Source organism: Corvus moneduloides, chromosome 2 (genome assembly GCF_009650955.1).
Source record: "Corvus moneduloides isolate bCorMon1 chromosome 2, bCorMon1.pri, whole genome shotgun sequence".
Lineage (NCBI taxonomy): Eukaryota > Metazoa > Chordata > Aves > Passeriformes > Corvidae > Corvus > Corvus moneduloides.
This window is the reverse complement of record NC_045477.1, coordinates 118,030,069-118,042,621: the sequence shown is the minus strand read 5'-3', so window position 1 is coordinate 118,042,621 and position 12,553 is coordinate 118,030,069. Positions and strand designations below refer to the sequence as shown.

Here is a 12,553-nt window from a genome sequence, read left to right as displayed (position 1 = left end):
TCAGCTACAAGTATTTGAATTTAGAAGATGTTAGAATTAAAATTGTCCCCATTAGTCATCTTATCATCTAAGTTAACTAACTAATTAGTTATTAGTTATCATCTGTGGAATGGCAATAATGTCATTTGAACTACTTACTAACCTAATTTCTGAGGTTTCTCATCCTTTCAAAGTATTGGGACAAGTTAATGGGATTTTGACATGTCAGAGGCCTTGGTGGCTGGAAATGCTGTTTTCTGTAAAATTAATTAACATGTATGTAAAACTGGATTTCAGATAAAGGAGCATTACTAGAGGAAAGCTGTTAGGGACTGCACTGAGCAGTCATTTGGACTTAGTGGGATCAGGAAGCAATTGGAAACACCAGAAGAGATCTGAATGAAAAGCCAGATAGAGCTCTGCTTTGAATTTGCCTGGTTCTGCTGTGCATCTGATGGCCAGTGGAGGATGGACAGCCTTGCATTTATAATTTTCCTATTTTCCCAACCTTTCCTTCCAGAAAAGAATTTTGCTTGGGAAGACTACTCAGTGTGAATCCCACAATATAGTTGTTTAAGGCATGATTTACTTGTCCTTAAAGGGAAAATCTGAGCATATTATAATTTTAACAGTGTATTATTAGATAAAACAATGAAAGTGTCTCTAGATTTGAGCTGCAGTATTTACAAAATATTTACTAAAAATCCATTATCATTGTAGTCATACACTGTGTCACTTCTACTGGGTTACACAGCTGGCCAGAGCATAGAAACTGCTGACAACTTGTTTTCTGAATTTTCTTAAAGTAATGCTTAATTGCACCACTTCTGCAGGAAGAGGAATGACTGTGCTTCTGTGATCCAGAGGGAGTTTGATCCTCTCTGTAGCCCTTACATTTAAGATTAGCATTACTTATGCTGACAGCAATCTTCCAGTATTTTTTTCCAAGCCTTAAAAGAGATCAGAAAGCATTGTCTAAATTCTTTAGACCAGTATGTATATATTATGAATTACTTTACTCATGCTTTTCTGGTTTTTTAGGGCTAAAATGTAGTGACTTTAATGTCAAAATGCATAATACTGAATTTCAGTCTGGATTTGCTATGTAAATACCTGCATGAGGTTTGAATGTAGATTGGTACAGCTTTTCTCCATAACTTGTAGACTTATTTAATTACACCCAGCATTGGTATTTATGTATTATACTTGGTAAAGTGACACATAAAAAAAAGAAAACACTTCCCATTCCCTAGCAGTCCCTAAGAGCAAAGAATAAATATACTAGCAGGTGTTACAGATTTCCTTTTGTTTTTAATCTTATCGAGAAACATCCAGAATCCCATTACTCAAGGTATGGGAAGAGTTGAAAATGAAAAATGTATGTTTTACTTTCTTGTACACATTGGCTCAGGGTGTGTGGTGGGGAATGTGTGAAATCAGTAGCTGGAGCTGAAAGCTGTGCCTTACATAAATGCTGTAGGATTTTATAATTGTTTTTATGAATTAGCCAAATAAGCACAGGTATTGTTTAGGTACTTAATAATGTTTTTTCATGTATGTTGCACTTTGGGGGGAACTAACCAACAAACAAGGCAAAACACATCCCAAAGTAACAAATATGCAGCATAGCTACTACATGAATTGTTCTGATTATTAGTACTTGTTAATTATGATGTTTTCTCTTGAATCAGGCAGCACTCTAGAGCTTCTATCTCAGTGGGGCAAAAGGTGCTCCTTTGTGCAAATCTTGTCATTTACTCAGAAAACATATCTGCAGTTTTAATTTGCAAATCCAAAGTACCTTATAGAAATGAGATGGAAACATGCTGGTCTTTAGTAAAGGGTTTGTTCTAGAAGTATTTTAAAAAAAAAAACCATTCAAATGTTTTCTTCCAAGGCCAAAGAACCTGGGACATACACGCTCAGGCAGCTGTGCACTTCAGTGGGAAAGGTGCAGTTTGTCCTTCTTCACATCTACCCGATCGTGCAGTATGATGTGTACTCCCAGGAGCCCCAGCTCAAAGTGGAGCCCATGACTGGTAGGTACAGTGGCTGTGCTGAAGCTGCTTTGATGATTCCTCTCGTGCTCCTGTGGCATTAGAGAAAGTGTTTCATGGCTTCAGTATTACTCAGTTCACCTTACTCTGCATTTTGAGTCTAAAATATAACCTTGCTTTTCCAATTTTCCGTCATATTGTCCTGCCAGTGACGGCTGGTTTTGAACAACTGATTCCAGTGCTTGGCTCTGGACACACAGTGTCACTTTTGAACATTGACTTGAACATGTAGTGTCACTGAAATACCAGATGTGATTTGAGCTGCCTCACTGCTTAACAGTGAATATTTACATTTGTAATTCACTGAACTCCTTACTGGTTAGGTTTGTGATCACAGGATCAATTAGGTTGAAAAAGATCTCTGGGATCGAGTCCAACCTGTGGCCAAACACCATCTTGTCACCCAGACCATGGCACTGAGTGCCACATCCAGTCTTTCCTTAAACACTTCCAGGGACAATGACTCCACTGTCTCCCTGGGCAGCCTGTTCCAATGCCTATTCTCCCTTTCTGTGAAGAAATTCCTCCCAACTTAATGCTACAGTCCCTTTGATATTTATAAGAAGTAAGTAAGAAATGGGATTCTCTACTAGAGATAATAATATAAACTTATTAAAAATGAATACTGAATACATGCATTGGTTTCAGGGACAGCTGAACACTACTTGTTGTAGTGTTTAAGTGTTTATTAAAGTGTATAAATGGAAGTTAATAGTGGTTTATTTTCAGGCTATTGAGTGTTGCAGCTGAGGCGTTAATATGAATTCTGTGCTGTCTTTTCAGTCACAGGGGTTGCAGTGTGTGGCGAAGGAAGGACAGGCCTATTGGGAATTAATGAAATTTGGGACCCCTGTGAAACTGATAGCCATGATTCTGTGTGCACACTGGCATTCCTGTTAGGCTGATCATGTAAATAACAGCATGTGGGTATGACTGGCATCACAGGTGCGAAAATACAGAGCTGTCTGCAACCTGGAGGACTTCAAAAGCTTAGTAAATTCTTTGGGGTATTGTATTTCACTAAATTCTGTGCTGCAGAGCCAGCTCATCTAAGCCATCCAAGATGCATTGGGTTTGGGCTCTGAGGTTGAAACCTCAAGTTTTCCCCACAAGTTGTATCTGAGCTGTGTTTAATGTGTCACATAACACCAAAACCTCACACTTTTAAGTTACCCCAGTGTGTGACCAGCTGTTTGCTAACAAGCCTTAGTGCATTGTAACCGTGTACTGGAATCTGTTAACAATTCCTGCTCTGTCCTTCAGAAAGCCTTTTGGCTGGCATTCCCCAGAAGGTGAAGTTCACAGTGACCACTGGTCACTACACCATGAAGAGCGGGGACACTCTGCAGCTCAGCAATGCGGATGCCATGCCCATCCTGTACCACCCTGAGAGCAAGGCAGTGATCTACTCCAACACCAGGGGTAAGCCAGGTAGTAAAAATGAATCATCTTTGAAAGGCTGACGAGTTCAGTCATTCTGAAGCAGCCTGTACTTGCAATATTAAGAACACTGAAACTGTCAGTAGTCATTATTAAGAGCAATTATAGGGATTTGCAACTGAGTACTTCAGTCCAAGAAATGTCTTAAATTTTCACCCTCAAAATGGTAGTATGAATTTTTACAAACATAGCTGGACAATTTTAATTTTGTTGATGAAATTCAAAAGGCATGTGAAGCTGCTGCATGTGTGTGTGTCCAAGGTTGCTTGAAGTGAAATTATGAGAATTAACGAGGTGCTTTCACTTTGTAAAAACTTATTTAAGTGTCATATGATGGGCTAAAGTAGCTCTTTAGCTGGTTTGAAGTTTGTTGTTAAATTCCCCTCTTAGTTCCTTCCTGAAGATTAGAAGGAGAATTATTACGTGGAATGTAGTGGTTACCTTCCTGCAGTTTCAGAAGGATAGAGCATTACTCCTGAGAAGTTAAATATTTAACATGTGCCGATTATAGCTAGTTTGAAGAGGTTACTGTGGAGTTTTATAACAAGGTTTCACATTGCTGTTTTTGCAAACCTAGCTAGGAAGTGGTTATGGCACCACATATTTTTCTATGAATTTCTTTTTTTCCCTTTGTACACAACTGTAGAAAAGATCTCAGAGTCATCGTTAAGGATTCAGTCTTCAGAAAAGATCACAAGCATCAGCTTGCCAGTGGCTCCTGCATATCATGTGATTGAATTTGAACTAGAAGTCATGTATTTGCCATCAGCCACGGAATCTGCAGTGGAGAAGGAAAATACTACAAATAAAGAAAGTCACAGAAGAAAGAAAGAGAAGCAGAAACAGGACAACTGCATGGCTACTGTTGATCAAAAAGTAAGATGTAGCTTGTAGTTTTCATTATGAAATGTATTTGATCACAGGGGTAAACACTTCACAAAATACAAGTGGTGGTGAGGGGGAACTTGCTTGTTTGGAACTTACTTTCCTTCAAAAGATGTATATGCAAAAACCATAGCAGATGTTACAAATGTAAAGAAATTGTAAATATAACCAGAAATATACACTGCAGTTAATAAATTGTCAACTGTTCCCTTGGCTAGTAATCTGAGTTTTAGTGTTTTAACACAGTTTGCAAAGCATGGAGGGTACCTGTGTCTCTGTAAGAGGTGGCATGGTGGTCTTTCGATTCCAGCTTCTGATTTATGGGAAAGATAAAATCAAGTATGCTGCTTCAAATTAAAACAATTATACATTAAATTCATTTTTTAAAATATTTTGAGCTTGTATTTAATATATTAAATTATTATAAAGACATTTGACTAATAGATCTTACAGCAGTTTATTTGATACTGACCCTTACCAAGTTTTTGTGCTAAGATGCCATTGGTGTCTTTTATCTTTTCTTTCTTCTATTCCCCTTCCTTTATTTATAGTCTTCAGAACTGGGTATGTCAGTTCTTAGAGGAAACACTGCTTTGAGATTTCATATCCCACTCACAGGCTAACAAAACCCTGTATTTTTTCAGATTAGTTTTTACATACTGATTATTTTTATTTCTTCCCCTCCTGGATGCATTAGATATAAACACTTGATGAGAAAAGCCTTGCTTAGAAAGGAGAAGAAAACCAGAATCATTGTGCCAAAGACCATTGCAAATAAGAACTGTGTTCCCTTTTTTCTTTAGGTGACCATTGATTGTCCTTGGTCGATTTACTCCACAATTATTGCATTAACATTCTGCATACCCTTTAATGCCAAGCATTCCTTGTTGTCAGCTGGCAAACGGTAATGTACTCATTATTTATTTATTGTTTCTTTCTTCTTGCAAAGTATGGAGCTTGGCTTTCATAACTCATATTTATAGCAGCCTTTTTTTTTTTTTTAATATTTAAGTTGGGCTTTTACTGTATCCCCCCCTGGAAGCATGTGCATCTCCTCTCGTGTTCTTTCATGACAATAAAACAAATTTGTGGGTTTGGACGTAAGACCACGGGATAAACCCAGTTAGGCTGTTTCTGTGTAGTTCTTTGGTTTTGTTTAATATGAAAGAGGATGTTTTACAGCCTTGTTTCATGGACATGGACTCTTCCAATGTAACTCTTCAGCTTTCACTGAGCAAACTGTGTCGTATTTTCCAGGAAATATGTGCAAGTCTGTGTACAGAATTTGTCAGAACTCTGTTTCCAGCTTTCAGACTACAGCCTAAAAAATTCTGCTGAGTGTACAGATTTGCAGCTGGTACCTCTCAACCCTGCATCTCAACAGGTAAAAATTCACTTGGTGGTTTATTGAATTTATTCATCTTATGGTTGCAGTTTGTTATTGGGTTTTAGGAAAAAAAAAATCAGGTAGAGACAGCTTTCCAGTTAAATACTGGAATAGCTGTAAGCCAGTTCAGTTGCAGAACAGTTTCTTACCATAGAATCATTGAATGGTTTGGGTTGGAAGGGGATTTGAAGATGATCCAGTTCCAATCCCCTGCCCTGGGCAGGGGCATCTTCCACTTGACCAGGATGCTCAGAGCCCCATCCAACCAGGCCTTGAACACTTCCAGGGATGTGGGGCATTCACAGGTTCCCTGGGCAACCCTGAAGCTTCTTTCAGCCTTGCCTGAACATATTAAATTTTTCATTCTTGGTGGCTAGAAAAAGTATATAAGAACATACTATAATTTTATTAAATTTGACTTTAGATGAAAATATTTTCAGGCACATTTGAATGTGAAGTGTTTCCTTTTAAAACATTTGATTCTGACAGTGAAATGGATCCTTCCTTTTTAAAAAGATGTGCATTGTGAAAAAGATTCACTGTTAGTCATTTTGGTTGCATATTTCCCTAATGCTTTATTGAGTTTGTTTCTATAAACTGTCCCAATGTCAGAACAGACAAACATATGCATGTGTGCATTTCCCCTTCTTTGTGAGAGGAAGGAAGGAGCTAACACTCTAAACATTCTCTTCCAGGTCGTGTACAGTAAGCAATCAATATTCTTTGTATGGGAATTGAAGTGGACAAAAGAGCTTCCTCTCTCCTTGCAGTGCCTGTTTTCAGTCAGCTTTTGTCCAGCTACCTCTGAAGAACAGTCTCTTACCCTGAAGCCGTTCACTTACGAATTCCAAGTGGAAAATTTTTTTGTAAGTACTCCTAAGTATAGGGTAGCATATCTCAACTGAATATGGTTTCCTAATAAATGGAAAGGGAAAATCAAGAAATACATTAGAATTCTGTTTATATAATGAGGTTGATACCTACTTAGAATCATTGGAAAGTCAGTTTGTGAGTGACAGAACTGCAGCCTGATATGATACAGTGGAAACATATCCTTGCCATAGGAATGTGGTGGGGGCCATAACACTTGAGCTTAATCTTGTTCCATTTTTTTACTGTTTTCACCTTCTTGGGTTGGTGCCATGGAGATTGTCTGCAGATTACTGAGCTGCTTTTTCCCTGCTGGCTTAAGATTGTGCTCTCCAAAGCAAATTGCAATTTCCAAAATATCTTTTCTATTGAAAGCATCTGAGTTGTTTTTTGTAGTGCTTGAGATGAGCTTCTCTGATGAAATATTTAGGGTTTTCTAGGCCATTATCTGAAATGTTTCTTCTTCCCCTTTATGGATAAACTTTTAATTCCTTTGATCAACTAGGAAGCTTATAGGCTAGGTAGAATTCATTTAATAGGAAGTTTTATCAACATTATTTAATCTCATCTCTAAATTCAGTGTTACCCTTTGTGATGCTTGGGTAAACAGCAGCATCATGAGAAGACTTTTGTTTTGTTAAGTCCTTTTGTCTGTTTTCAGTGTTTTCTTCCTGCTTATTGCAAACTGGCCCCGAGCACTATTTCAGGTGTTTGCCTACTGGCATGTAACAACCATTTTTGGCACCTCTATCAGTATCTTCATGGGGTTTTTAAAGACAACTACCTATGTTAAACAGTGGGGGTTTTCTGACAGAAGTTTAATTGTGGAGGAATTAAAAATCAGCTCGATAATGTGGGCACTGATATTCCAGGGACTATGACAGGAAGAGGGATAAACTAGTTCTGTAGTGTAAAGAGAGGAGCTAAGAAACTGATAAAAATTGTTTAAATAGTAAGATTAGTGTCAATTTAGGAGCATTGAAAGACTGTGTTAAAGCACAGAAGTCAAGGAAAAATTGGTATTCTCACTGCTGGTATCAAAAATAGATTGAATCAAATTTGATTTGATCTAGTGGAAGGTGTCCCTGCCCATGGCAGGTGGGTTGGAACCAGATGATCTTTAAGGTCCTTTCTATTGCACAGCATTCCAGGATTCCATGTTCTATGATTTTCCTAAGCTGAGCAAGATAATGAAGTGAACGTTGCTTACAAGTGATTCTCACATTAAGAAGATTTAACAGGAGGTGTCTGTTACATGTAAAGTTAAGTTGATACTGTACCCACTGTCCAGTTCAATTTAAACACAAGTAGAATTCCCCCTTTTTCCTGATAACAGCACTGTTTTCTTCCTGACAGACATTATACCATGTGAAGACTGAAATCTTCCCACCCTTGGATGCAGAGTACTGTAAAACAGGCTCGCTCTGCTCCTTAGAGGTGTCCATCACCCGGCTTGTTGAGCTCTCCGAGGTTGACAGAGATGAAGCATTAACAGAATCAGATGGATATTGCACAACAAAACTCATGTATGAAGGTAAGAGTATTTTTCTTAAGCATTTTGATAAATTTCCTCCTAATTTTTTCTTGACAATGACATCTGCCAGGCTTGCTATATATTCCAGTATTGTGGGTACAGCTGCTCAGTAAAGCAGTTTGCATTTTGCTAGACTGGGAATATTTTATTTTCTCCTTATTAATCTACCTTCCACTGGAATAGAAATGTTTTTCAGATTGGATGGATACATGCATGAGGCCCAACTATGGTCCCTTCTTTGTAGGGCTGTTTTCTTACCTTGCAAGCTCTTCACACATAAAAGCTGGTGGGCTTTTAGATACTGCTAAAATGCAGATTTTCAAAGTGCTCTAAAACTATCCTGAGGGTTCTCCATTTTTCACAGAAGATCTTTATAGTGTTCTCCCTTTATTCTTGCAGTTGTCGACAACAGTAGTAACTGGGCAGTCTGTGGAAAAAGCTCTGGAGTGATTTCTATGCCTGTAGCACCTCGAGCAACTCACAAAGTCCACATGGAAGTGATGCCACTGTTTGCTGGGTATCTGCCTTTCCCTGATGTCAGATTGTTTAAATACCTCCCTCACCATTCTGCTCACTCCATGCAGCTTGATGCTGGTAAGGCCATTTTGACTGCATGGCTACTTACAGAAATTACTCTGCTTTCTCTGTGTTCTTGTGTAAAGAGAAAAGCAGGCAAGAAATATATTGACAATAGATGGTCTTGGTCATATATGGACCAGGTGCTCATAGGTGTCTTTGTTACCTTCACTCACAGTCCTGATTTGAAACTTGCTCTAATGGGAACTTTGAATTTGGGTTGCCACCTAAATCACTGAGGAGGAATAATAAATGCATTGTTCCCTTATATTTCCTTTCAAGATTAGTGTGCAAATTAGTTGTCACTGGATTTATAATCAAGTGAAAGCCGTTTGATAACCCCCTAATCCTGCAGTTTCCCTGTCTGTAAATTGTGTGCCTTCACTAGCTTTGAAATTTTTTCCCAGTTTTCAAGGGATTGAGTACAAAATAAAAGAACTGCTGAAAATTTGTGGCATATAAACCAGATCAGATGAAGAGTTTAAATTACCACAGCCATGTAGAGTATTTATCTGTACTGTTGAGGAGTCCCAGAGCTGTAGTGTGAATTCCCTTGTAGAAGCAACATAGCTTTTGTCAGTGGAGCTGCCAGTGTCCATCCCTGTAGCTTGTGACAGATGTGAGGTCATGCTGCTGAAATTCTACTTTGAAAGCAATTCACTCTGTTACATCTGGTGCTGGCCAAAAGCATGCAGACTGTTGCCTCAGCAGAGATGACCAGTAACTGTGAACATGTGTTAAGCTGACTGACTGGGCTCTGAAATGCCCTGTTAAAGTTAATTGGTAGAATAAAAGTGTGGGGGTTTTTTTGTTTCCAACAGATAGCTGGATTGAAAATGACAACCTGTCTGTGGACAAGAATGTGGATGAGCAGGCTGACAGCAGCAGCATCAGGAGCAGGGGGAGCCTGCATTCCACAGCGAGTGGGGAGCACAAGGGTCTGCCCATGCCCCGGCTCCAGCCCTTCTCCCCGGGCCAGGTCTTCAACAGCAGCACAGGGATGCAAATCCTTGTCATTCCCAGCAAGGACGACCACGTTCTGGAGGTCAACGTCACGTGACAGCTCGGAGTGGAGACCAGGAACCCGTTAGGAACTGGATATGAAAGCACTTTATGGGATAATGACCTGCTCAGTCTTCGTTGCAACATTAACTCCAAGGAGACCTGTGGCACTGGCGTGTACTGGCCATGGAAGCACCAGACAATTGTATCAATTTAAGTGTACAGTGAGGCTTGTGTCAGCTAGTTTATATTGCCACTTTAGTATGTTTTGTGTCAGCTATTGGGTTTTCTCCCTGCAGTCACATCCCTGCATCACAACAACACAGGGCAACAAAAAGCAAAAAATCCAAATCTTTGGACCACTTCTTTATTTTTGTCGGGCAGCTGAGAGATTTGTTTCATGCTTCCTACATATTTTAGAATGTAGAGTTGGATGATATAATTATCCAAATCCTGAATTTTTATGTAATAATTTACAGGCTTTTCACACATGTGCCAGAAACATAACAGAGCATACAACAGCACATTCACTGGTGTAACAGTTGCTTTTCTGGTTTGGTTTTATTTTGTTTGTTTGTTTGATCATTGTTAATTCCTGCCATTGCAATTTTATATTAAACTTCCATCATTTGCATACTTAGATGCATGGAAGAGCTACTGCTATAAACAATCTTAACTGAACAAAATTCCTTAATTTTCTGAGGCTTTCTCCTTCACAGAGTAGACACTGTGATGTCACATACTATATGATTTTTTTTTTTGGGGGTGGGCTTTGGGTCATCCTCTTGCATATTTCTTACCAAAGAAAGATATTGATAGAATTTAATAATAAATTATTTGGCTTATTGAGTTCCCAGATTAATTTCTTTTATTACCATTTCCAAGTGGCTTGGTTTGCTGCCCCAGTTTTTAAGTTGGGGCAAAAATTTCAGTATGATGTGATACTTGAACAGTCAACCTTTCATCATAAAGGCTTAGTGTAATTATTACTGATTAGAGGCCAGACTTGTGCATTCATGATGAAAGAAGGAGGTTGGTTTGATATAGGAAAGCTTGCAGATGTAGAATAATCGTGAAGCAAAGTTAAAACATGTAACTTAAAGAATTTCATTATTTATATCTGAAATGTAAATACAAAAAATGTAAAAAAAAAAAAAGTGTAATTTTTGTGAATGTTGCAAATCCACCTGTGACTGGAAAAATTACAACTTCTTCTGATGTCCTGCTTCTGATATTGAAACTTGTGCATTTAATGTGAGAATGACCTTTTCTACTTGCAGATCTATAATGGTGCGTTGTCAACAGACTCCACAGAGGAAACAGTCCCACGTCAAATACTTGTCAGCAAAACTAAAGTGAGGAGCTGCTCATTAGACAAATTCATTGTTATTATTTTTTTCTTCTTCTGCTAAATTACAGAGGGGAAATAAAAAACAAATCCTCTTTTCAAAAAGAACCACAAGTAAGTCGAAAAATGAATAGGCACCCTGCACTGGTCTATACTTTTTTTTTTTAAATTTATTTTTTATTTAAAAATTCTAAATAGATATATAAAGTAGACCTGCTAGCTGAAAATGTTCTTATTATGCATCTTCTTTCTGTGAAGGAATGCCCTTTCTCTGTGGAAATCATACCATTTTATTCTGGATAAAACCCAAAGCATCATTTAGTGCGAATGACTGCTGGGATTCTTTGACTGGAAAAGGTAACAAGTTAGTGACTTTGACACTGCAGGTATTACTAATTCCATTTTCATGGTTTGCTATTAAATCATTTTTCACATTGTTCTGTAATATACTGTTAGATTAAACACATTGTCCTAAGATTGTTTAATGAAATTGTAAGCGTTACAGTTCTAAATATACATGTTTTAAAAAGAAATCAACTTCTCCACTGCTGTGAGTTCTGTTTGGTCTGGAGGAGTGATTGATTCATCTGTTTTAACCAAAGCTGCTGTTGTCTGGGAAAACCAGATTTGTTACCTGGTGTGCAATTACACACACATTATTTATTTATTTCAGAATTGCACAATCCTGGAGGCTCCATGGTATTCCACAAATCCAGCACACCCCTCCAGACTTTTCCTGCTGTTATTTATAAACAGCAGTTCAGTGTTAGCAACCTCCCAAGTACAGCCCCTCTATTATGAATGGTTAGTAATTTCCACACAAACTGTGTAATCCCAGCTGCTTTCTGTGCATGCTCCAGGGGAGGATTTTCACCTGGGCAGGGTCTTTTTGCCCTGTAGGTCTGACTTTTGGTATTACAATGGAGATAGTTTAGTCATAGGATACGTGTTGCCATGTTGGCAACATATACATAGACATACATCCCCATCTTGATCTACTGCATCCTTAAAGCTCGTTAGTTCCAGGATATCCATAACTAAGGGACACTGCTCTCTGTTCCACCGATTAATTCTCCTTCCTTGCTGACTAGGCTTGAAAGTATGCAAAGATCAACAATCAAAGAACATCCTAACTTAATTTTGACATATTCCACATTCTGCAACGCTACTTTAAAACCTGTGAGTGATTATCCAGGGACCCAGCTGAAGGAGCATGGACAGTAAGGAGTTAATGGATTGTTATGCCTCAAACACCACTAACCATTCAAGTGGGAAATACAAAGGTAGGGCAGCACCCTTCTGGTGCAAGTTTTGCTGTTCAGGTCCATGGTGGCCACACAACCCCCAGTGCAGGTGCAGAACTGGGGTCACAGAGCGGGCAAAACCAAGAGGAGGGGACTGAGACCACCAAGGACCCCAAAGCACCCGTGACACCTTTTGAAACTCTTCCCTCAGAAGGTGATGCATGCCCCAGT

The 12,553-nt window shown here is 38.7% G+C and overlaps 1 protein-coding gene across 2 annotated transcripts in view; it reads left to right on the top strand.

The window, feature by feature from the left end:
- The window catches only part of TRAPPC10 (trafficking protein particle complex 10), a 38,183-nt gene extending 26,568 nt beyond the window's left edge, over positions 1–11,615 (top strand). The window contains exons 15-23 of one of the 2 annotated variants that reach the window (XM_032100993.1): positions 1,877–2,018; positions 3,300–3,467; positions 4,123–4,352; positions 5,165–5,265; positions 5,619–5,745; positions 6,444–6,614; positions 7,975–8,152; positions 8,552–8,746; positions 9,550–11,615. In XM_032100993.1, the coding sequence (XP_031956884.1) occupies positions 1,877–2,018; positions 3,300–3,467; positions 4,123–4,352; positions 5,165–5,265; positions 5,619–5,745; positions 6,444–6,614; positions 7,975–8,152; positions 8,552–8,746; positions 9,550–9,788 (1,551 nt within the window). In that variant the 3' untranslated portion in view covers positions 9,789–11,615. The remainder of the gene's footprint in view (positions 1–1,876; positions 2,019–3,299; positions 3,468–4,122; positions 4,353–5,164; positions 5,266–5,618; positions 5,746–6,443; positions 6,615–7,974; positions 8,153–8,551; positions 8,747–9,549) is intronic. The other variant, XM_032100994.1, reaches the window with a different exon arrangement.
- Positions 11,616–12,553: the final 938 nt, after the last annotated feature.